This window comes from Mobula birostris, chromosome 1 (genome assembly GCF_030028105.1).
Source record: "Mobula birostris isolate sMobBir1 chromosome 1, sMobBir1.hap1, whole genome shotgun sequence".
In the NCBI taxonomy this organism is placed as follows: Eukaryota; Metazoa; Chordata; class Chondrichthyes; order Myliobatiformes; family Myliobatidae; genus Mobula; species Mobula birostris.
Window position 1 is genome coordinate 104,751,837 of NC_092370.1, and position 26,921 is coordinate 104,778,757.

At 42.1% G+C, this 26,921-nt stretch overlaps 1 protein-coding gene across 3 annotated transcripts in view; it reads left to right on the forward strand.

Moving 5' to 3' along the window:
- Positions 1-26,921, forward strand: part of zfat (zinc finger and AT hook domain containing) — a 157,153-nt gene that overhangs the window by 98,919 nt on the left and 31,313 nt on the right. For all 3 annotated transcript variants that reach the window (XM_072259626.1, XM_072259614.1, XM_072259620.1), the window contains exons 10-12: positions 4,734-4,907; positions 16,649-16,737; positions 23,196-23,334. In XM_072259626.1, coding sequence (XP_072115727.1) covers positions 4,734-4,907; positions 16,649-16,737; positions 23,196-23,334 — 402 coding nt within the window. The remainder of the gene's footprint in view (positions 1-4,733; positions 4,908-16,648; positions 16,738-23,195; positions 23,335-26,921) is intronic.

Below are 26,921 nucleotides of genomic sequence, written 5' to 3' on the forward strand. Positions count from 1 at the left end.
CTAATTTTTCACAGAAACACCAGCCATCGCTGCTCTGCTGTCTTTCCTGCAAATGTCCCTTTCCAGTCAACTTTGGCCAGTCCCCTCTCATGCCATTGTAATTTCCTTTATTCCACTGAAATACCAACACATTGGATTTTTTTTCCCTCTCAAATTTCAATGTGAACTCGATCATTTTGTGATCACTGTTCTCTAAGGGTTCCTTAATCTTAAGCCCTCTTATCACCTCTGGATGTCATAGTCCGGTCCGACGTCCACATTCCGGTTCATAGTCCGGTCCGACGTCCGCATTCTGGTTCATAGTCCGGTCCGCAGACTCTGGACTCCAGGTCTTCCGGCTGTCCCTGGTTTTGGTTGGACTTAACCATATGCATCTGATGCTCATCTTGGGGCTGGTAATATAAGTGGCTCTGGGATCGAGTGTGGTTGCTGAGTTGGCTTGTCAGTCTCCCCTTGGGGCAACCCACTAGAGGAAGGCTAGTGCAGTCATCAGGATATGGCTGTTCCATAGCCTGCCAAGGTTACCGGCTGCCTCAAGTCTTGGAGCCACCCTGGACCTAGCTCCCTTCCTGTCCTGCCTCTGTCGGGTAAGCCAGGCCGTTTGCCGTTACCCTGCGGTTGGGTCTGTCCCTTCTTGTCCTTGCCTCCGTAGGGGTGAGTCCCATGACCTGCCTAGGAGTTGCCTCGAAGTACCCTTGCCCCGTCATGTCCTCGTTGAGCCTCCAAGGACCTGTGCCTCCAAGAACCCAAGCCTCGTCACGTCTTCGCCTGTTCTCCAGCAACCCAAGCCTCGTCATGTCTTCGCCTGTCCTCCAGGAACTCGAGCCTCATCATGTCTTCACCTAGTTTTGGGGTCCGAGCCGAGTTAAGACCCAAGTTCTGGGTCCTTGTCCAGTCTCTGGCTCGGAGTCCACACCCAGGCTCCTTGTTCCCAGTCCCTCTTCCTGGTCCTGCTTCCCTAGCCTAGTCTGTATTCATAGTCATAGTCATAGTCATACTTTATTAATCCCAGGGGAAATTGGTTTTCGTTACAGTTGCTCCATAAATAATAAATAGTAATAAAACCATAAATACTTAAATAGTAATATGTAAATTATGCCAGTAAATTATAAAATAAGTCCAGGACCAGCCTATTGGCTCAGGGTGTCTGACCCTCCAAGGGAGGAGTTGTAAAGTTTGATGGCCACAGGCAGGAATGACTTCCTATGATGCTCTATGTTGCATCTCGGTGGAATGAGTCTCTGCCTGAATGTACTCCTGTGCCCACCCAGTACATTATGTAGTGGATGGGAGATATTGACCAAGATGGCATGCAACTTAGACAGCATCCTCTTTTCAGACACCACCGTGAGAGAGTCCAGTTCCATTCCCACAACATCACTGGCCTTACGAATGAGTTTGTTGATTCTGTTGGTGTCTGCCACCCTCAGCCTGCTGCCCCAGCACACAACAGCAAACATGATAGCACTGGCCACCACAGACTCGTAGAACATCCTCAGCATCGTCCAGCAGATGTTAAAGGACCTCAGTCTCCTCAGGAAATAGAGACGGCTCTGACCCTTCTTGTAGACAGCCTCAGTGTTCTTTGACCAGTCCAGTTTATTGTCAATTCGTATCCCCAGGTATTTGTAATCCTCCACCATGTCCACACTGACTCCCTGAATGGAAACAGGGGTCACCGGTACCTTAGCTCTCCTCAGGTCTACCACCAGCTCCTTAGTCTTTTTCACATTAAGCTGCAATTCCTGTCCCAACTCCTTGTCTGCTTCCAGTCCCGTCCCTTGCGCTAGTTCTCTAGTCAAGTCCTGTTCCTAGTACTTCAGTGTCTGTGTCTTGCATTTGGGTCCGTTCCAAATGCCCCCCATTACGACACTGGATCATCGCACAACACCCAATCCAGCACAGCCGATCCCCTAGTGGGCTCAACACAAGCTGTTCAAAAAAGCCATCCCTCAGACATTCTACAAATTCTCTCTCTTGAAGTCAATTCCAGAGAATAAATAGGCATAGTAAATAAATGTTGGCTTGCCGCAAACATTCCTGGGCTAGAAATGAATATAAAGAAATAAATATGAGCTTTAAAATTATTTTAATTATTTTATGTGGTTTAATTGGAATCAAAATCAGAATCAGGTTTATTATCACCGGCATGTGACATGAAATTTGTTAACTTAGCAGCAGCAGTTCAATGCAATACATAAAATAGAAGAAAAAAAAAATAGTAATAATAAATAAATGAGTAAATCAATTACAGTATATGTATATTGAATAGATTAAAAAGGTGCAAAAAACAGAAAAAAAAAGTGAGGTAGTGTCCAAGGTTTCAATGTCCATTTAGGAATTGGATGGCAGAGGGGATGAAGCTGTTCCTGAATCGCTGAGTGTGTGCTTTCAGGCTTCTGTATCTCCTACCTGATGGTAACAGTGAGAAAAGGGCATGCCTTTGGTGCTGGAGGTCCTTAATAATGGACGCTGCCTTTCTGAGACACCGCTCCCTGAAGATGTCCTGGGTACTTTGTAGGCTAGTACCCAAGATGGAGCTGACTACATTTATAACCTCTGCAGCTTCTTTCGGTCCTGTGCAGTAGCCTCACCCCCCACCATATCAGACAGTGATGCAGCCTGTCAGAATGCTCTCCAAGGTACATCTGTAGAAGTTTTTGAGTGTATTTGTTGACATACCAAATCTCTTCAAATTCCTAATGAAATACAGCCGCTGTCTTACCTTCTTCATAACTACACCGATATGTTGGGACCAGGTTAGATGCTCAGAGATCTTGACACCTAGGAACTTGAAGCTGCTCACTCTCTCCTCTTCTTATCCCTCTATGAGGATTGGTATGTGCTCCTTGTCTTACCCTTCCTGAAGTCCACAATCAGCTCTTTCGTCTTACTGATGTTGAGTGTCAGGTTGTTGCTGTGGCACCATTCCACTAGTTGGCATATCTCACTCCTGTACGCCCTCTCGTCACCACCTGAGATTCTACCAACAATGGTTGTATGGTATTTGAGCTATGCCGAGCCATATGTGTATATAGAGAGTAAAGCAGTGGGTTAAGCACACACCCCTGAGGTGCGCCAGTGTTGATCGTCAGCGAGGAGACTATGTAATCACCAATCTGCACAGATTGTGGTTTTCCAGTTAGGAAGTTGAGGATCCAATTGCAGAGGGAGGTACAGAGGCCCAGGCTCTGCAACTTCTCAATCAGCATTGTGGGAATGATGGTATTAAATGCTGAGCTGTAGTTGACGAACAGCATCCTGACGTAAGTGTTTGTGTTGCCAAGTGTTCTAAAGCCATGTGGAGAGCCATTGAAATTGCACCTGCCATTGACCAATTGTGGCGATAGGCTAATTATAATGGGTCCTTGCTGAGGCAGGAGTTCAGTCCAATCATGACCAACCTCTCAAAGCGTTTCATCACTGCAGATGTGAGTGCTTAATAGTCATTAAGGCAGCTCACATTATTCTTCATAGGCATTGGTATAATTGTTGCCTTTTTGAAGCAAGTGGAAACTTCCACCTATAGCAGTGAGAGGTTGAAAATATCCTTGAATACTCCCGCTAGGTTTTCAGAGCCTTACCAGGTACTCCATCTGGACCTTCCACCTTGCGAGGGTTCACTCACTTTAAAGACAGTCTAACATCGGCCTCTGAGACAGAGATCACAGGATCATCAGGTGCAGCAGGGATCTTCACAGCTGTAGTTGTGTTCTCCCTTTCAAACTGGGCATAGAAGGCGTTGAGTTCACCTTGTAGTGAAGCATCGCTGCCATTCATGCTATCGGGTTTCGCTTTGTAGGAAGTAATGTCTTGCAAACCCTGCCAGAGTTGCTGTGCATCTGATGCCACTTCCAACCGCATTTGAAATTGTCTCTTCACCCTTGAAGTAGCCTCATGCAGATCATACCTGGTTTTCTGGTACAGACCTGGGTCGCCAGACTTGAATGCAACAGATCTAGCCTTCAGCAGATGACATACTTCCTGGTTCATCCACGGCTTTTGGTTTAGGAAAGTACAGTGTCTTTGTAGGCACACACTCATCCACACAGGATTTAATGAAGTCGGTAACATCTGGAGTATACTCATCCAGGTTCGAAGATGAATCCCTGAATACAGACCAGTCCACCGATTCAAAGCAGTCCTGTAGGCGCTCCTGTGCTTCCCTTGTTCATACCTTCTTGATCCTCACCACTGGTGCTGCAGTCTTCAGTCTCTGCCTATACTCAGGGAGTGGAAGTACAGCCAGGTGATCAGACTTCCCGAAGTGAGGGCGTGGAATAGCACGGTAGGCATTCTTGATGGTGATGTAGCAATGGTCTAGTGTGTTGTGTCTTCTGGTATTGCAAGTGATCTGTTGATGGTAATTGCTTCATGATTTTTTCAGTCTGCTTTAATCCTACTTGCCCTCCACTCTATCACAAACTTTTGGCCTTTCTTCTTCTCCATGCTTTTCCTACATGTTGAAATAACATTTTCTCTCATTCTTATCCTAAATCTGAAACGTTACCATTCTTCTCTGCAGATGCTGCCTGATCTGTTGGGCATTTGCAGCAATTGTTGCTTTCTTTACAGGTTTTAGATGTCTGCTGAAATACGTAGAAATAGTGATTTAATTAGGGAAAACAATTAATTGATGTTAAAAAAAACAGCAAAACTGTCATCAATGCATAAGTGTAGTTGTTTTTTCATGTGTCCTGTGCAGTAATATTGACATTTTGCTTCACCTCCAGGACTGAAGCCCTTCAAGTGTTCCATTTGTGACTATGCCACACGCAGTAAGAGCAACTTGAGAGCCCACATGAACCGTCACAGCACCGAGAAAACCCACCTCTGTGATCTGTGTGGAAAGAAATTCAAATCAAAAGGCAGCCTGAAGAGTCATAAACTGTTGCATACTGCTGATGGTGAGTAATGCCATCCAGTGCAACCGATTATTTCTGATAACTTACAGCAATAAAGACAGGAGTATTGTGCTCAGATGCAGACTCTCGACCTGAAAATTCAACTATCCTCTGCAGATGCTGCCCAGTCTGCTGAGCTCCTGCAGCAATTTATTTTTTGCTTCAGATTTCAGCGCCTGCAGTCTCCTGTAAACGCAGGAATAAATATCTTCTTTAAGTAAAAACTTACCTAAAGTTGACAACAAAGGGGCAGCAGAAAAATACCAATTCCTTCCACATGCATTAAGTGTAAGAATGGAAGAAAAATGAGTAGGAAAGGGCTATCAGACCCCATCTTGCTTTTCCATCATTCATTAATATCGTGGCTAGTCTGCTTTCTCAATGCCATTTTCCTGAGCTATCAATATAATCTTCAATTCTCTTATACTCAGAAATTGCTCAATCTCTGGAATGAACTCAGTGACTGAGCCTCCAGAGCAGTGAATGCTGAAGATTCACCACCTTCATAAGACATAAGAGCAGAATTAGGCCATTCAGCCCATTGAATCTGTTCCACCATTCCATCATGGCTGATCCCGGATCCCACTCCACCCCATACACCTGCCTTCTCGCCATATCCTTTGATGCCCTGACCTATCAACTTTGGCCTTAAATATACCCACAAATGTGGCCTCCACTGCAATCTGTGGCTGAGCATTCCACAGAATTACTAATCTCTGGCTAAAAAAATTCCTCATTACCTCTGTCCTAAATGATCATCCTTCAATTTTAAGGCTGTACCCTCTAGTTCTGTATACCCCCACCATAGGAAACATCCTCTCCACATCCACGTTATCTAGTTCTTTCAGCATTTGGTAGGTTTCAATGAGATCCCCCCACCGCCCCCCACCCTCATTCTTCTAAATTCCAGACAGTGCGTGCCCAAAGCTGTCAAACGCTCTTCATATGTTAGCCCCTTCATTCTCGGAATCATCCTCGTGAACCTTGTCTGGACCCTCTAATGACAATACATGCTTTCTGAGACTCCCAAAGAGCGGCCGGTCCCAACCTGTCAAGAACTGCAAAAACAACCTCAATAATGAGTCCCCTTATCCTAATAGACTCTAAAGAATATTGTTCCACAGTCCTTAATAGGTCCTTGTTATGATAACCTTGCTTTCTCTGGAATCAGTACAGTGAATCTTAGTTTCATTTTGTTGCAAGTAAATGCATTCTTTGTTAGATTAGAAAACAAAAGCTGAAATACAGGTTGAGTCTCATCAAAGCCCTGTATAAATACTGTGAGTCAGCTTTACTTCTGTATGCAAATCCTTTCCTAATAAAAGCCAAAATACAGTTTGTCTTCCTGATTGCTGCTGTGCCAGAACATTTGCTTTTAATGTTACTTGATACAAACATCCCCAGGTGCCCTTGTACAACGACAACTCTCACTATTTAAAACAAAATATGGTGCTTTTTCACCATGAGGGATAACTTCACATTTTCCACATTATATTGCATTTGCCACTTTTAATCACTTGCTGGGCTTGTCTGAATGCCTTTGATGCCTCTATGCATCCTCTTACCTATTTGCAATTTCAGGTTTAGTCTCATAAGCAAACCTGGAAAAAAGTACACTTGGTCCTTTCAGACAATCCATTGATATATTGTGAATATTTATGGCCTAAGCACTAAGACATTCAGTCATTTAAAACAAGAATTGACATATATCTGGATATTAAGGCAGTCAAGGGAAATGGGATTGTGCAGGAAAATGGCATGGAGGTAGGGGAATGGCCATGATTTCAGAAGGCTAATTTGTCCACTCCTGCTCCTACTATTATGTTATCTTCTTCATTTCTAATTTATTTACTTTTATTTATTGACTTCTTGACTTTGTCATGCTACTAGCAAAGTCAGCGATTATTATCCATATCTAACAGCTCAAGAGAGCATAGTGGTGAGCAATGAACTTGATTTGCAGTCATGTTTCAATCAAGTCCTCTCTCATTTTTCTAAGTTATTGCAGATACAAGATTAGCCTATCCAACCTTAACTCACGTGGGAGCAAATCCATCCCATGTACTAGTCTTCTGTACCTTTTCCAAATAACTTCCAATTGATTACCTTCCTTTCTTAAATAAGAAGTGTTAGTGCAGAAAAGCAGCATTCATCAACAGGAACTGCTACCACCTGGGCCATGCTCTCTTCTCACTGCTGCCATCAAGATCCACTGCACCAGGTTCAGGAACAGTTATTATCCCTCACCCATCAGGCTCTTGAACCAGAAGGAATAACTTCACTCAATTTCACTTGCCCCATCACTGACATGTTCCCACAAAATAATCTGCAGATGCTGGGATCAAAGCAACACTCACAACACGCCGGAGGAACTCAGCAGGTCGGGTGACCTGACGAAGGGTTCCGGCCCGAAACGTCGACTCATTGTTTCCACCAATGCTGCCCGACCTGCTGAGTTCCTCCAGCATGTTTTGAGTGTTACTGAAATGTTCCCGTGACCTATGGACTCACTTTCAAGGGTTCTTCATCTAATGTTCTTGATATTTATTGTTTATATTTTTTATTATTATTTCTTTCTTTTTGTATTTGCACACTGGTTGAACACCCATTTGGTGTGGTTTTATGTTGATTTTATGATGGTCATCATTCTGTTATGGATTTACTGTGAATGCCTGCAAGAAAATAAATCTGAGGGTTGTATATGGTGACATATATGTACTTTGGTAATACATTTACTTTGAACTTTGAACTTGTACAGTATTCCAGAAGAGGTTAAAAACTAGAGGACACGGGTTTAAGATGGGAGGAGAAAGATATAAAAGGAACTCATGCAGATGGTGCTTATATCAAACATGTTGTCAGAGGAAGTGGTTGAGGAGGGTACAGTAACAACATTTAAAAGACATTTGGACAGGTACTGGGACAGGAGAGGTTTAAGGTAGATGGGACTAGCCTGGATGGGCAACTCGGTTGGGATGGACAATGGGCCAAAGGGCCTGTTACTGTGTTGTATTACTCTGACTATACTCTGAGTGGCCACCTTATTAGGTACCTCCTAAATCTAGTAAAGTGGGCACTGAATGTATGTTTGTGGTCTTCTGCTGCTGTAGCCCATCCACCTCAAGGATCGACGCGTTGTGTTTTCAGAGGTGCTTTTCTGCACACCATTGCTGTAATGCATGGTTATTTGAGTTACTGATGCCTTCCTGTCAGCTTGAACCAGTCTGGCTATTCATCTCTGACCTCTTTCATTAATGAGCCATTCTTGCCCACAGGACTGCCACTCACTGTATAAATTTTGTTTTACACACCGTTTTCTATAAGCTCTACAGACTGATATGCGTGAAAATCCCAGGAGATCAGCAGCTTCTGAGATACCCCGCCTGGTACCAACAATCATTCCACAGTCCCCATTCTGATGTTTGGTCTGAACAATAACGGAACCTTCGATGAGTTCCTACAGCAGGTTGCTTTTTTTTTGGAGAAATGAGAGTTTGGCAGGGCCTATAGTTCATAGAAACATAGAAACATAGAAAATAGGTGCAGGAGTAGGCCATTCGGCCCTTCGAGCCTGCGCCGCCATTTATTATGATCATGGCTGATCATCCAACTCAGAACCCCGCCCCAGCCTTCCCTCCATACCCCCTGATCCCCGTAGCCACAAGAGCCATATCTAACTCCCTCTTAAATATAGCCAGTGAACTGGCCTCAACTGTTTCCTGTGGCAGAGAATTCCACAGATTCACCACTCTCTGTATGAAGAAGTTTTTCCTAATCTCGGTCCTAAAAGGCTTCCCCTTTATCCTCAAACTGTGACCCCTTGTTCTGGACTTCCCCAACATCGGGAACAATCTTCCTGCATCTAGCCTGTCCAATCCCTTTAGGATTTTATACATTTCAATCAGATCCCCCCTCAATCTTCTAAATTCCAACGAGTACAAGCCCAGTTCACCCAGTCTTTCTTCATATGAAAGTCCTGCCATCCCAGGAATCAATCTGGTGAACCTTCTTTGTTCTCCCTCTATGGCAAGGATGTCTTTCCTCAGATTAGGGGACCAAAACTGCACACAATACTCCAGGTGTGGTCTCACCAAGGCCTTGTACAACTGAGTAGTACCTCCCTGCTCCTGTACTCGAATCCTCTCGCTATAAATGCCAGCATACCATTCGCCTTTTTCACCGCCTGCTGTACCTGCATGCCCACTTTCAATGACTGGTGTATAATGACACCCAGGTCTCGTTGCACCTCCCCTTTTCCTAATCGGCCACCATTCAGATAATAATCTGTTTTCCTATTTTTGCCACCAAAGTGAATAACTTCACATTTATCCACATTAAATTGCATCTGCCATGAATTTGCCCACTCACCCAACCTATCCAAGTCACTCTGCATCCTCTTAGCATCCTCCTCACAGCTAACACTGCCACCCAGCTTCGTGTCATCCGCAGACTTGGAAATGCTGCATTTAATTCCCTCATCCAAGTCATTAATATATATTGTAAACAACTGGGGTCCCAGCACTGAGCCTTGCGGTACCCCACTAGTCACCGCCTGCCATTCTGAAAAGGTCCCGTTTATTCCCACTCTTTGCTTCCTGTCTGCTAACCAATTCTCCATCCACATCAATACCTTACCCCCAATACCATGTGCTTTAAGTTTGCACTCTAATCTCCTGTGTGGGACCTTGTCAAAAGCCTTTTGAAAATCCAAATATACCACATCCACTGGTTCTCCCCTATCCACTCTACTAGTTACATCCTCAAAAAATTCTATGAGATTCGTCAGACATGATTTTCCTTTCACAAATCCATGCTGACTTTGTCCGATGATTTCACCGCTTTCCGAATGTGCTGTTATCACATCTTTGATAACTGACTCCAGCAGTTTCCCCACCACCGACGTTAGGCTAACCGGTCTATAATTCCCCGGTTTCTCTCTCCCTCCTTTTTTAAAAAGTGGGGTTACATTAGCCACCCTCCAATCCTCAGGAACTAGTCCAGAATCTAACGAGTTTTGAAAAATTATCACTAATGCATCCACTATTTCTTGGGCTACTTCCTTAAGCACTCTAGGATGCAGACCATTTGGCCCTGGGGATTTATCTGCCTTCAATCCCTTCAATTTACCTAACACCACTTCCCTACTAACAAGTATTTCGCTCAGTTCCTCCATCTCACTGGACCCTCTGTCCCCTACTATTTCTGGAAGATTATTTATGTCCTCCTTAGTGAAGACAGAACCAAAGTAATTATTCAATTGGTCCGCCATGTCCTTCACATGAAGATCATTTATGGATGGAGGTTAACTCATGGGGGCAAAGGATAGAGACAAAGCTATTAATACAGAAATGATCAACAAAACGTGATAGGAAGGGATGGGCTGTGCAAATTTATGAGTGCATCAGTAGATAAGCCTAAAGGTTACAGAACTGAAGACCATGACCCTGAATGTTCATAGCATTGAAATAAATCCAATGAACTGAGAGTCTGCATGCAACCCAAGTCCAGGCAAACATGATACAGAAGTGACTTGACTCTGAATAAGAAATAATACAGGGAAGTAGTAGGAGTGGGGAACAGATCCCCAGAGCGGAACTACAAGGACTATCTTCAGTCAGAACAGGTTTTGAACTGCCTTTCTTTACCTTTACTGAAACTATAGAAACTGCATCAGGAAACAAGGATAAGGCTTTGTGGTGTGTGTACGGATTAAACCAGATGATACTGGAAACACTCAGCAAGGATCAAAAAAGTACAAATTTAATTGCAAACACAAGAAAATCAGTAGATGCTGGAAATCCAAAACAACACACACGAAACACTGGAGGAATTCAGTTGGTCAGACAGAATCTATGGAAAAGAATAAACAGTCATCGTTTCAGGCCAAGACCCTTCTTCAGGACCCATTTAATTATTTCTCTTTCCACAAATGCTGCCCGGCTTGCTTTTTTTTATATATAATTTTTATTAAGTTTTCATGCTTGATTACATGGGATAACAATATCTACCCTCCCCCCTCCTCTTAACCCCTCCCCCCGATATATACCCCTACCTAAAAGAAAGAAAAAGAAAAAAAAAAAGAAAGAAAGAAAGATTGCCTGGATATTGGAAGGTCCACATGCTCCACAGGATTCAAAATAAATTTAATATATTTATTTTTTACTTTCCTCAAAGGACCAATATCTTTATCATCAGAGTACCTAAATATGCCAACCTATCTTTTGTAAATAAGGGTGCCAAATATTCAAAAATGTATCATATTTATCTCTTAAATTATAAGTAATTTTTTCAAGTGGAATACAGCTAAGAATTTCATTATTCCAACGATCCATACTTAAATACGAATGATATTTCCACGTAACTGCTATAGCCATCTTGGCTACTGCCAATGCAATTCTTATAAATTCTTTCTGGTATTTATTCAATTTAAGTTTCGGTTTTATCCCTTCAATATCACCTAATAGAAATAATATAGGGTTATGTGGAAGTTGAGTTCCAGTAATTTGTTCCAATAAAACTCTTAAATTTATCCAAAAAGGTTGAATTTTGGAACAGGACCAAGTAGAATGTAAAAAAGTGCCAATTTCTTGATTACACTGAAAACATTGATCAGATAAGTTTGAACTTAATCTATTTATTTTTTGCGGTGTAATATATAATTGGTGTAAAAAATTATGTTGTACTAATCTAAGTCGAACATTTATTGTATTTGTCATACTGTCAAGACATAATCTTGACCAATTTGTTTCATCAATATTAATACACAAATCCGTTTCCCGTTTTTGTCTGGTCTTGTGAATTCCTTGTTTAAGTGTCTGTTTTTGAATCAGATTATACATAAAAGAAATAATTTTTTTAATTTTTCCTTTTTGAATTAAAATTTCAATTTCATTAGGTTTCGGCAAAAACATTGTTTGACCCAGTTTGTCTCTTAAATAAGCCCTTAATTGAAGGTAACAAAAGAAAGTGTTATTTGATATTTTATAATTATTCTTTAATTGTTCAAATGACATCAATATACCTCCTTCATAACAGTCTCCTATACATCTAATCCCTTTTTGATACCAATTATATAAACGTTGATTATCCATTGTAAAAGGAATAAGGCTGTTTTGGATCAAAGATCTCCTTGCTAATAAAGATTTCTTTATTTTATCATCAATATTTATCTTATTCCAAAGTTCAATCAAATGTTTTAAGATAGGAGATTCTTTCCTTTCCTGTAGCCACTTAGATTCCCCTTTATATATAAAATCTTCGGGTGTATTTTCTCCGATCTTATCTAATTCTATTCTAATCCTTTGCCGGTTTTCGTTCGTCAAAAAAAGATGCAAGAAATCTAAGTTGATTTGCTTTATAATAATTCTTAAAATTTGGAAGTTGTAACCCTCCTAACTCAAATTTCCATGTCAATTTTTCCAATGATATTCTTGACATCTTACCTTTCCAAAGAAATTTCCTCACACATTTATTTAACTCTTGAAAAAATTTCTGTGGCAGTTGTATTGGTAGTGTTTGAAATAAATACTGTAATCTAGGAAATATATTCATTTTTACAGCACTGACTCTACCTACTAATGTTATTGGTAATATCATCCATTTGTCAAGATCTTCTTGAATTTTTTTCAATAGTGGTAAATAATTAAGTTTATATAAATCCCTTATATGATTATCAAGTCTTATACCTAAATACTTTATACCATTTGTCGGCCTTCTAAATTGGGTTGCTAATCGACATTGACTATAGTCCCCTTTAGTAAGAGGTAAGATTTCACTTTTATCCCAATTTATTTTATACCCTGATACTTTTCCATATTCTTCCAATCTAGAAGATAGTTTACGTAACGAATACAGTGGGTTTGTTAAATAAATTAAAACATCATCAGCAAATAAATTAATCTTATATTCCTCCTGATTAACTCTAAAACCCTTAATATCTGAATCAATTCTGATTAGTTCTGCTAATTGTTCTATCGCCAATACAAATAAAGCAGGTGATAATGGGCAACCTTGTCTAGTTGACCTTTTTAACTGGAATGGTGCTGAAATTTGACTGTTTGTCACTACTTTAGCGTTAGGATTAGTGTTTAAAGTTTTAATCCAGTTTATAAAAGGTACACCTAACCCATATTTTTCTAATACTTTAAATAAAAAATCCCATTCCAATCTATCAAATGCTTTTTCTGCATCCAAGGCTACCACCATACTCATTTCTTGCCCGGCTTGCTGAGTGTCTCCAGCCTCCTTTTTCATTTCAAGCTTCTAACATATGCAGTTTTTTGATATTTTATTTTACTCTTTGCATGGACTTTCTAAATGTTGTTCCGAAAAGCTTTTGTAATTTGTTTGATGCCAATGTTAACATAATTACTGGTTTTGACTAAGACTCTATATATCATTTTGTATATTTTAAGTTGAGCAACTGGGCAATCATGAATAAGTCAACAATTGAGTTCATAATGGATAGAAAAAACAAAGGGGCCTGCTAGTTTTAACAGAAGTTCATAAGTCATGGCTACAGATCCAGGAAACACTTGGTCTTTTCCTGGGAGTCCAAAGAAACTGTAATGCTTCACCGTAATAGGATCTTGATACCAAATAGATGCCAAACACATCTTGATACCAGAAAGACAGTGGCAAACCTGTTGACAAAAGATGTTGGATGCTTCCAATAAATTGAATCCTTTCAAAATATCATTTTTATACTTCCCATCTTCCACTTTGGGTGACCTACTGCTCTCGAAGGGCTGAATGGCCTACTTCTGCACCTGTTGTCTATTGTCTATTGTCTATTGTCCAAGGTTCTGCGGTTGTGTTTCAGCTTTCTTTCCAATTGTCTTTACCCTTATCACAAGTAGGTTGTGTCTTTTGGGTAGCATTAGGTTTCCAGCTCAAGCAACTACTTATCTTTGATTTCTAAGTTAAGTTGTAAACAATTTAAAAGTTTGACCTCAGTCTTCCACCTTCCACAAATTCTCTGCTTTTTCCTTTGTTCACAATACTGTTAGTCTCTATTACACGTCCGACGTGACATACTATTACACGTCTCATATGACGTGCTGTATCTCATCAAACTCCTAACAGAGTAAAGTGCTGTGCCTAATTTGTGATTATATCAATGTGTTGACCCTAGGACTGATCCTCCGAGATGTGACAAAAGAATGAAGGTACTCACTCTTAGCACTGTTGACCCGTCAGTGAGGTCTGGTGTGCGTTCTCCCAATTTCCCCTTCCTGAAGTCCATAATCAATTCTTTGATACTCAATTCTTGCTGAGATTGAGTATCAAAGTTCAAAATAAAATTTATTATCAGAGTGCATACACGTCACCACATACAACCCTAAGATTCTTTTTTCTGCGGGAATACTTAGCAAATCTATAGAACAGTAACTGTAAACAGGATCAATGGACAACAAAGTGTGCAAATGCATTAAATGCATAAATAAAGAGCATTAAATAATAAGCATGAAATAACAAGATAAAGAGTCCTTAAAGTGAAACCATCGGTTGTGGAAACACCAGAAGTAGAATGAGTGTAGCTATTCCCTTTTATTCAAGAGCCTGATGGTTGAGAGGTAGTGACTGTCTTGAACCTGCTGGTGCAAGTCCTGAGGCACTTGTGCCTTCTACCTGATGGCAGCAGCAAGAAAAGAGCTGGTGGTGAGGATCTTTGATGATGGATGCTGCTTTTCTACAGCAACGTTTCATGTAGATGTGCTCAATGGTTGGGAGGGTTTTCTGAATTCACTACCTTTGCAGGATTTTCTGCTCAAAGGCGTTGGTGCTGCCTTTCCAGGCTGTGATGCAGCCAGTCAGCACACTTTCCACCACTCATCTATAGAGGTTTGCCAAGATATGAGGGTATTGTTGCAATAACACTCAACCAGCCTGACTAACCCACTCCATATATCTCCCCATGGTCATCTGATATTCTATCAACAACAGTAACATCACTGGCAAATTTATAGATGATATTTGATCTGACCTTTGTCACACAATCATGAGTGTAGAGAGAGTAGTGGGCTAAGCATGCAACCTGTATTGATTGTCAGTTAAGATATATTACAGGTGTCCCCCGCTTTTCGAACATTCGCTTTACGAAACCTCACTGTTACAAAAGACCTACATTAGTACCCTGTTTTTGCTTTCAGGGGGTGTTTTCACTGTTACGAAAAAAAAATCAGCGCGCGATAAAAGGCAGCCGCTCTGCCCTGGATTTGGAATAGCATAGCTTAAACACGTGCCCGTAAGCAGCCATTTGCAAGATGAGTTCTATGGTATCGGAAAAGCCTGAAAGAGCTCGTAAGGGTGTTACACTTAGCATAAAACTAGACATAATTAAGCGTTTCGACCGTGGTGAACAAAGTAAGGACTAAGTGAGTTTGGCTTGTGGAAGCTGACTAACATGATGTTGAAGAGGTTTTGGCATCGCATCACCAAGAACTGACAGATGAAGAGCAGATGCAATTGGAAAAAAAAAGGATAACAATCGAAACCGAATGAGTAATGATAAAGTACGACTTTAATTTTGAAAGGCTACGTCGGTTTAGGGGATATTTGCAGGATGGTTTGAGTCCTTACAAAGAACTGTGTGATAGAAAAATGCGCAAGGCTGAGCAGTCAAGCAAGCCTTCCACATCAGCCACAGCAGACGACGACCCTTGACCTTCAACATCGAGGTGAGCAGTCATAGGAGAAAATGAGCTGCCTGCTCTAATCGAAACAGACGATGAGATGACACCCCAGTGTCCCACCACCCCAATCCCCAGGCCACGGACAGATACCGATTCACGGAGAATGCAACGGTAGCCGGGAGGCACACAGCACATCTTTAAGAAAAAAGCCGAAATAAACATGCTAATTAATTAGGTGCCACCGACACGTAAATGTCGGCCCAGATCAAAGATGATGCAATTGGCAATCGGCACTGATCTGGGCCGACAATTACATGTCGGGCGGCACCTAATTAATTCTCATGTTTGTTTCGGCTTTTTTCTTAAGATATGCTGTGTGCCTCCCGGCTACCGCTGGACCCCTGCGTGCTTCGCGACAATGTATTGCTCGGCAGCCTGGAGGGTGGGGGCCACTGCACCACCCAACCTGCGACAACTCAGCCTAACACACCATCATCCGTGTGCTCAGCGCTGTCTTCCCGATTCCAGTAAGTGATACTACACTGTACATACATTATTTCTACTTTATATAGGCTATGTATTTTTACGTGTTATTTGGTATGATTTGGCAGCTTCATAGCTTAAAGGTTACTGGAGAGCACTTGCGCCGTGTTTTTACCAACAGCGCTTGCGTGAGATTTTCGCTACGGAGAACAGTTCAGTAATGATTGTGGAAAAATATTTCTACTTTATATAGGCTGTGTATTTATCATATCATTCCTGCTTTTACTATATGTTACTGTTATTTTAGGTTCTATGTGTTATTTGGCATGATTTGGTAGGTTATTTTTGGGTTTGCGAACGCTCACAAAATTTTCCCATATAAATAAATGGTAATTGCTTCTTCGCTTTACGACATTTCGGCTTAGGAACCGTTTCATAGGAACGCTATACCTTCGTATGGCGGGGGAAATCTGTATTACCATTCCACAATGACTCTTTGATTCTGTTATTATTTATTAACCTTGTTGTTAATTTGATCAATTTTAACCAAGTTCCAGAGTGTCAAGTTGGCTAAATAAGCAGTAAGTATGTAACTTATCTCAATCTCCATTGTTTTCTTGCTTGTAGGTAAACAGTTTAAGTGTACAGTTTGTGACTACACCGCTGCCCAAAAACCAAACCTTCTTCGGCACATGGAGCAACATGCTGCCTTTAAGGTAAAGATTAATTATCTATAATAAGGATTAGGAATCTTAACTCCATCTGCCACAACAGATAGGACTTCTTGGCGGCCACCCATTTTAATTCTACTTCCCATTCCAGTTCCATGGCCTCCTCTATGGCCAAGTTGAGGCCACTCTCAGGTTGGAGGAGCAAAACCTCATATTCTTTCTGGGTAGCCTCCAACATGATGGCATGAACATTGATTTTTCTAACTTCTGGTAATTTCTCCCCCTCTTCCTTCTTTCTTTTTCCATTCCCCATTCTGGTTCACATCTCATCCCTTCTTTTCTCACCTGCTCATCACCTCCCTCTGGTGCCCACCTCCTTGCCTTTCTCCTATGGTCCACTCTCCGCTTCTATCAGATACCTTCTTCTTCAGCCTTTTACCTTTTCTATCTATTATCTCCCAGCTCACCATCTCTTCTTCTCCCACCCACCCACCTTCCCTCTTAATTGACTTCACTTATCACCTGCCGGTGATTGTCCTTCCCCTCCTCCGATCTTCTTAATCTGGTTTCCTTTACAGTCCTGATGAAGAGTTCAGCCCAAAACATTGACTGTTTATGCCATTCCATGGTTGCTGCCTGATGTGCTGAGTTCCTCCAACATTTTGTGTGTGTTGCCTAATTGTCCATTTCCTTCCCCTCCCCTAATCTATGCATTAGCATTGAATAGTTGCAGCGTGTTTGAGATTTGATGTGGAAATTCACAGGACATCCTCGATATTTTTAGCAAGTACTTTCCCTTTTTGCATTGTATTCATACTGATTTAATCACCATAGGCAGTTACAGATTCAGTTCCAGTTTGGTATATATTAGTGCTCTGAGTCCTGCTTTTATAGCAGTTGCATTGTTTTACTTCATGATTTGCCTTTCATTATCATTAGGCAGCTATGTCAATGGTGGTGTCTGGAGCACTTGATTTTGCTGGAAATGATGCTACTATTGTTCTTTTGGAGACTCAATCATTGGGGCTAGTTGTTGCACTCAGGCTCGACGAAAATCTTAATGCAGTGGCATCATAGTCACATAGCACAAGAAGCATTCTCAAGGAAAACATAAATTACACAATTTATACATGAAAGTACAAATAAAAACAAAGTCAATTTTAGTGCAAAATGGTCAGTGTTGCTAAATTATAGTGATTGAGGTATAGCCAATTGGTTCGAAAACTGAATGGTTGAAGGGAAGTAGCTGTTCTTGAACCTGGTCATGTGGGACTTCAGGTTCATGCACCTCCTGCCCGTTGCAGCTGCAGAAAGATGGCTTGGCCCAGATGCTGGGGATCTTTGTATTCTTGAGGCAGTGCCTCCTGGAGATACTGCAGAGATGGGGAGGCAAAGTCCACTACTCTCTGTAGCTTCTTCCATTCCTGCGCGTTTGAATTACTATGATAAAGCCAGTCAGGATACTTTAAACAGTATATCTGTAGACGTTTGTTAGAGTGTTCAGTGACAAGTCAAACTTTCCTAACCTCCTAAGAATGTACTCCTGGAGTACTGTGTGCAGTTCTGGTCTCCACACCTGAGGAAGGATATACTGGCTTTGGAGGCAGTGCAGAGGAGGTTCACCAGGTTGATTCCAACGATGAAGAGGTTAACCTGTGAGGAGAGATTGAGTCGCCTGGGACTATACTCTCTGAAGTTCAGAAGAGTGAAAGGGGATCTTATAGAAACATACAAAATTTTGAAAGGGATAGATAAGATAGAAGTAAGACAGTTGTTTCCATTGGTAAGTGAGACTAGAACCAGGGACATTGCCTCAAGATTCAGGGGAGAAGATTTAGGATGGAGATGAGGAGAAACTGTTTTTCCCAGAGAGTGATGAATCTGTGGAATTCTCTGCCCAGGGAAGCAATTGAGGCTTCTTCACTAAATATATCTAAGAAACAGTTAGATAGGTCTTTACATAGTAAGGGAATTAAGGGTTATGGGGAAAAGACAGGTAGATGGAGCTGAGTTTACGGACAGATCAGCCATGATCTTATTGAACGGCGGGGCAGACTCGATGGGCCGGGTGGCCTACTCCGGCTCCTATTCCTTAATGTTCTTATGTTCTTATGTAAGACACTGGTGTGATTTCCTTATGTGTTGAGCCCAGGACAAGAACTTAAAACTGCTGACTCTCTTGACCACTGAACTTCCAACATAAGAAGTGAAAGTTCACTTCCTTCCCCTTCCTCGAGTCAACAGTCAGCTCTTTCATCTTGCTGACATTGACTGAGAGGCTGTTGTTGTGGCACCACTAAACCAGATGTCCTATCTCATTCTGTTAAGCTGACTCTTCACCATCTGTAATTCATCCAAGCAGTAGATAGATAGATACTTTGTTGATCCCAAGGAAATTACAGTGTCACAGCAGCATTACAAGTGCACAGATATACAAATATTAGAAGAGAAATAAGAAAGAGTAAAAAATAAGTTACTTTATACTTTATAGTTTATTATCGCCAAACAATTGGTGCTAGAACATACAATTATCACAGCGATATTTGATTCTGTGCTTCACACTCCCTGAATTACAAATATTAATTATTAAAAATATTAAAAATAGTTAAATTAGTAAATATTAAAAATTTAAGTTATAAATCATAAATAGAATATAGAAAAAAAACCAAGAGGCAGGTCTGGACATTTGGAGGGTACGGCCCAGATCCGGGTCAGGATCTGTTCAAACAGTCTAACAAGTGGGGGTTATCCCTTCCCTTGCTATAGGTTGACTCATTATAGAGCTTAGTGACCAAGGGTAAGAATGACCTCATGAAGTGCTCTTTGGAGCAGTGCAGTTGTCTTAGTCTATACAAAAAGTGCTCCTCTATTCAGCCAAGGTGGCATGCAGAGGGTGAGAAACATTGTCCAGAATTGCCAGGATTTTCCGGAGGGTCCTTTGTTCTACCACAGCCTCCAGTGTGTCCAGTTTGACTCCTATAACAGAGCCGACCTTCCTAATCAGTTTATTGAGCCTGTTGGCATCACACGTGTTGATGCCATTGCCCCAACACACCACTGCATAGGAAATTGTACAGGCGACAACAGACTGGTAGAACATGTGAAGGAGAGGCCTGCATACTCCAAAGGACGTCAGTCTCCTCAGGAACTAGAGACATAGTGTCATCAGCAAATTGAAGAAAGCACTGGAGTTTTTCTTAGCCGCACAGTTATATGTGAATTGATTGTAGAGCAGGTAGTTCTATGAAAATTCATGAGCTCTTTGCTCTCATGAAGCAGTGTAAACTAATGCTTCGGCTCTTCCAAAAAGAGCAGTGATGCTCTTCCCCTTGTTATGGTCAATATGTATATCTCACTCGTATAATTTATTTATAAGGTGATGATGATATTGTTCTTTGTAAGAACTCAGTGTGTGCAAATTGCCTGCCATACTGAAGATTGGGGCATTGAGAATGATGATGTGGAGAAGGAGCATGTGCAGAGTTTAGTCTGCAGTTGCCTTAGACTTCCTTGTCATTTGACGAGGACCCTCTCCATCAAGACCAGATGGTGGCTGGTATGGGAATGATCATTCCACCTTCAAAGGAGTCGTGCACAAGCATCTTGTACTCATAAGGTGATGGATAATTGACTCTATGGATGTGAGGAGAATTTAAAAATGGGATTAACATAGGGTTAGTGTAAGTGTGCATAGGTTCAATGAGCTCAGGGGTCTGCTTCTGTACTGTCTCTCAAAGTGAAAGCAAGTCATCCTCAGCCTCGAGAAATTGCAACAGTTACTGCCTTCACTGTTGCAGTAGATGTTGCTGCCACCTCTTACAGATCAGCTGCTGCTATGAGCCCAGTGCTGGTTCTGTTGAGTTTGAAATGAACAGGATTTGTGCAATGAACAGGATTTGATAAGTGATCTTGAAGTAAAGGAGCCATTAGGAGGTACTGACCATAATATGATAAGTTTTTATCTGCAAGTTGAGAGGGATAAGGGCAGATCAGAAGTGTCAGTATTACAGTTGAACAAAGGAGACTATGGAGCCATGAGGGAGGAGCTGGCCAAAGTTGACTGGTCGGATATCCTAGCAGAAAAGACAGTGGAACAGCAATGGCAGGTATTCTCGGGAATAATGCACAAGGTGCAAAATCAGTTCATCCCCCGGAGAAGGAAGGATTCAAAAGGGAGAAAGTGGCCACAGTGGTTGACAAAGGAAGTCAGAGATAGCATAGCATTAAAAAAGAAGTATAATAGAGCTAAGGTGAGTGGGAAGACGGATGATTGGGAAATTTTTAAGGAGCAACAGAACTTAACTAAAAAGGCAATATGGGGAGAAAAAATGAGGTATGAACGCAAGCTAGCTAGGAATATAAAGGAGGATAGCAAAAGATTTTTTAGGTATGTAAAGAGAAGGAGGATAGTTAAGAACAATGTTGGGCCCTTGAAGAATGAATTGGGAGAAATTGTTATGGGAAACAGAGAAATGGCAGACGAATTTAATAAGTACCTTGGATCTGTCTTCACTAGGGAAGACACAAGCAATCTCCCAGATGTATGGATGGGCCAAGGACATAGGGTAACAGAGGAACTGAAACAGATTAACATTAGGAAGGAAACGGTGATGAGTAGACTGATGGGACTGAAGGCTAACAAATCCCCAGGTCCAGATGGTCTGCATCCTAGGGTACTAAAGGAGGTGGCTCTGGAAATTGTGGATGCATTGGTAATCATTTTCCACTGTTCCTTAGATTCAGGATCAGTTCCTGAGGATTAGCGAATGGCTAATGTTATCCCACTTTTTAAGAAAGGAGGGAGGGAGAAAACAGAGAACTATCGCCGTGTTAGCCTAACATCAGTAGTGGGGAAAATGCTAGAGTCCATTATTAAAGATGAAATAGCGGCATACCTTGATAGCAGTGATAGGATTGGGCCGAGCCAGCATGGATTTACCAAGGGCAAATCATGCTTGACTAATCTATTGGAGTTTTGCGAGGATGTAACCAGAAAGATGGACACGGGAGATCCAGTGGATGTGGTGTACCTTGACTTTCAGAAGGCATTTGATAAGGTACCACATAGGAGATTGGTGGGTAAAATCAGAGCTCATGGCATTGGGGAGAGGATATTGACATGGATAGAAAACTGGTTGGCAGATAGAAAGCAAAGGGTAGCAGTGAATGGGTGTTTCTCGGAATGGCAAGTGGTGACTAGTGGGGTGCCACAGGGCTCGGTATTGGGACCACAGCTGTTTACGATTTACATCAATGATTTAGAGGAAGGCATTGTGAATAACATCAGCAAGTTTGCTGATGATACTAAGCTGGATGGCAGTGGGACATGTGATGAGGATGTTAGGAGAATTCAAGGTGACTTGGATAGGCTGGGTGAGTGGGCAGAAACTTGGCAGATGGCGTTTAATGTGAATAAGTGTGAGGTTATTCACTTTGGGAGCAAGAACAGGAAGGCAGATTATCTGAACGGTGTGGAGTTAGGTAAGGGAGGAATACAAAGAGATCTAGGAGTACTTGTTCATCAGTCTCTGAAGGTGAATGAGCAAGTGCAGCAGGCAGTGAAGAAGGCTAATGGAATGTTGGCCTTTATTACAAAGGGAATGGAGTACAAGAGCAAGGAAATCCTTTTGCATTTGTACAGGGCCCTGGTGAGACCACACCTGGAGTATTGTGTGCAGTTTTGGTCTCCAGGGTTAAGGAAGGACATCCTGGCTGTGGAGGAGATGCAGCGTAGGTTCACTAGGTTAATTCCTGGGATGTCCGGACTGTCTTACGCAGAGAGGTTAGAGAGACTGGGCTTGTACACGCTGGAATTAAGGAGATTGAGGGGGGATCTGATTGAGACATACAAGATTATTAAGGGATTGGACAAGACAGAGGCAGGAAATATGTTCCAGATGCTGGGACAGTCCAGTACCAGAGGACATGGTTTAAGAATAAGGGGTAGGTCATTTAGGACAGAGTTGAGGAGGAACTTCTTCTCCCAGAGAGTTATGGAGGTGTGGAACGCGCTGCCTCAGAAGGCAGTGGAGGCCATTCTCTGGATGCTTTCAAGAAGGAGCTAGATAGGTATCTTATGGATAGGGGAATCAAGGGTTATGGGAACAAGGCAGGAACCGGGTATTGATAGTAGGTGATCAGCCATGATCTCAGAATGGGGGTGCAGGCTCGAAGGGCCGAATGGTCTACTCCTGCACCTATTGTCTATTGTCTATTGAAAATGCAGGTGTTGTACCTGTCCCTGCCATTGATACAAAGATTGCCGCCCTTTCATGTTATTAAAAGATGTTTAATTGTTTCAGTTGTTCATGTAGGTGTTATCTGTTGTTGAGCTAGTCCTTCCTGCTTCCTTTACTGTTGGTGTTCTGCTAATATCAATTCTGTTGTTATTTTACCAATTGTTGATACAAATAATTATGTGATCTCAGTGGTCTGGTGTAACTGTTGCTTCTATTTGCTGCTGGAGTAGATTTTACTGGTAACGTTTTCCTTATTTACTTCAGCCTTTCCGATGTGCTCTCTGCCACTACTCCTGTAACATGGCTGGGTCACTGAAGAGACATTACCACAAGAAACACCCCAATGATGAATATGTCAATGCTGGGACTGGTGTGCTAGCTCAGGAGAGTGTGGCGCAACAAGGTATCTAGAGTTTGAAATACTGCATGTTGCTTAAAGAAACATTGATCACTGTAATATTTTTACGTTGTGATTTAATTTTCCATGCGACATTATCAGTGAAGGTTCTTTGACCTGAAATGTTAACTCTATTTCTCTTTGCACAAATGCAGCCTGACCCAAGCAATTTTTCTTTGGCATTTCATGATCTTGTTTCAGCATGCCACTTCTTGCTCGCTTTTACACAGAACATAAGATCACAGCACAGCAACAAGCCATTTGGCCCACAGTGCTGTGCCAAACCAACTGAAAACAAAAATCAGAAACACCCAAACACTAATCCCTCCTACCTACACCATGTCCATATCCCTCCATCTTCCTTATATCCATGTACCTATCTAAACATCTCCTAAAAGCCTCTAATGTATTTGCCTCTACCACCATACCAGGCAGCACATTCCAATCATCCACGGCTCTCCGAGAAAAGATTTACCCCTCGCACCCCACTTGAGCCTACGCCCCCTCTCAACTACAATTAATGCCCTCTATTATTGGACATTTCATCCCTGGGAAACAGATACTCTCTGTCCACTCTATCTATGCCTCTCATAAACCTATTAGGTCTCCCCTCCGCCTCCGACATGCCAAAGAAAACACCACAAGTTTATCCAGCCTCTCATGATAGCACATGCCCTCTAAACCAGGCGGCATCCTGGTGAACCCGTTCTGCACCCTCTCCAAAGCCTCAACACTCAACACCCTTCCTATAGCGGGACAACCAGAATGGTATGCAATACTCCAGATGTGGCCTAACCAGAATTTTATAAAGTTGCAACACAAATCTTCCTTCCTGGCATTCAAGAATCCCTGGTCAGATTTTGTACTTCTATCCATTCTGGTTGTCTTCCAGGTCTTGTTGACACTGGTTGAATATCCTGTTTCTGTGGATTGGCTTTTATTCATATGTTACCTTACCGTAACTTGTGATTAGTAACATCAGATTTAAAAAGCAAGTGGACCTGTCAGGACTTTCTGCAGAGTCTAACATCCCTTGGGTTATTAGGCACTTGTCAAGGGCCAATAAAAAGAGGTTAAACCAATAAAAAGGAGAGGTTTTTGTGTGAGGCTTGACACTAGCACCTGGTAGTGTGAGAGAGGACAGAGTTAGAGTGGGAACTGAGGTTTTGGCTCAAGGTGCTTTGGCAAGAGAGGTGGAGGCTTGGTTGAGGTTTGTCAGTTTTCTGTTTCTTTCTTTATCAGTGCCTAGCTTGAGTTGTGAGAATGGATCCCAGAGCAGTGGTGTGCTCCTCTTCTGGGAGATTTGGGCAACCTCCAGTCTTTTTGATTGCTACAGCTGCAAGAACTGCATCTGGGTGCAACTCCCTACAGATCATGTTAGAGAACTGGAGCTGGGTGACCCGTGCCTCGTTTGGGAGAATAATCAGTTGAGAGATAGGAGCTACAGGGAGGCAGTTACACTTGCATTGCAGGAGACAGGTAGCTGGGTGACTGTCAGGAGAGGGAAAGAGAATAGGCAGACAGTGCAGAGAACTCCTGTGGCCGTTTTCCTCAATCACAAGTAGTACCACCTTGGATACTGGTCCAGGGGACAACCTACCAGGGAAAGCTGCAGCAACTACAGTTCAGATGGGAAGAGGGCAAGAAGAGGAGAGTGATGATGATGGGAGATTCAGTTGTTAGGGTACAGACAGGAGATTCTTTGGAAATGAAAAATACTCCACATGATGATATATTGCATGTCAGGTGCTAGCATCAGGGACATCTTGGATCAGGACTACAGCATTCTGAAGAGCGGAGATGAGCAGCCAGAAATTGTGATACATATTCTTACCAACGACATAGGTAGGAAAGGAGATGAGGTCCTGAAGTGTGAATATAGGGCGTTAGGTAGGACGCTAAAATGCGTGCCTCAGGTGTGGCATCTCAAGGGTGATGCACGTGCCAAGCACCAGTGAGGGTAAGAATAGGATGATATGGCAGATGAAGAATTGGTGCAACGGGGCAGCGTTTAAGATTTGTGGATCATTGGGGCTCTTCTAGGGAAAGTATGACCTGTACAAAAAGGATGGGTTACACCTCAACTCGAAGGGAACCAATATCCTTGTAGGCAGGTTTGCTAGAGTTGTTGGGCAGGTTTTAAAGTAGGTTGACCTAGGTTAGGAACTGGACTGATAGGTTGGAGGATGGAGTAGATGGTGTACAGGTAGATGCAACATGTAGACACATGTAGAGAGTCTGTGGGGACGGATAGGCAGTGGGGAGAGCATATTTGCACTCAGTTGGATGGGTTGAAATGTGTCTTATTTTAATGCAAGAAGTCTCAGGAACAAGATGATGAACTTAGAGCATGGATCAGTACATGGAACTACAACATTCTGGCCATTCTGGCTGTCACAAGGGGAGGGTGGCTGCTGGATGCCTCTGGCTCTAGATATTTCAAAATGACAAGGAGAGAGATGAAAGAGGTAGCGGAGTGGCATTGCAAATCAGCAGTAGTATCACAACTACAGAAAGAGAGAACGTTGTGGAGGCATCATCTACTGAGTGGGTGTGGATGGAAGTCAGAAACAAGAAGGGAACACACACTTTTGGGAGTGTTCTATAGAATCCCGAGTAGTAACAAATTTCCGGAAAGTGCAGAAATACCAGGGTTATTGTTATGGGTAACTTGGACTTACCTAGTATTGTTTGGCACCTCCTTACTGCAGAAGTTTTAGGGCGGCAGAATTTATTAGGTATGTCCAGGAAGAAGTCCTGACACATTACGCAGACAGGTCGACTGAGAAGAGAGTACTAGTGGATTGAGTACAAAACAATGAATGAAATCAAGGGATGGATCTCTTAGTGTGTGACATTTGGGAGACAATATAGAAAACTAATTAATTGGGGGGACGGTGAATTATGATGCGATTGGGCAGGAATTTAGGAGCATTAATTGGGAAAGGATATACTTGGAAAATGTGCAGTGGGCATGTTTAAAAATTAAATATTTAAAGTAAATTTATTATCGAAGTAAATATGTGTCACCATATACAAACCTGAGATTTGTTTTCTTGTGGGCATACTCAGTAAATCCAAGTATCATGAAGGACCACACCCAAGAGGGCAGTCAAACAACCAGTGTGCAAAAGACAACAAACTGTGCAAAGGCAAAAGAGAAAGTAAAAATAATAAATAAATAAATAGACATTAAGTATTGAGAACATGAGATGAAGAGTCTTTGAAAGTGAGTCCATAGGTTCATGGGAATAGTTCAGTGATGCAACAAGTGAATTTATCCCCACTGGTTCAACAGTCCAAAGGTTGAGGGATAATAACCATTCCTGAACCTGGTAGTGTGAGTCTTGAGACTCCTGCACCGTCTTCCTAATGACAGCGGCAAGAAGGGAGCATGACCTGGGTGCTGGGGTCCCTGATGATGAATGCTACTTTCCTGTGACAATGTTTCTTGTAGATGTGCACAGTGGAGGGGAGGGCTTTATCTATGATGGATTGGGTCAAATCCACTACTTTTTGTAGGATTTTCTGTTCAAGGGCATTGGTGCTTCCATATCAGGGGGTGATGCAGCCAGTCAATATACTGTCTACCA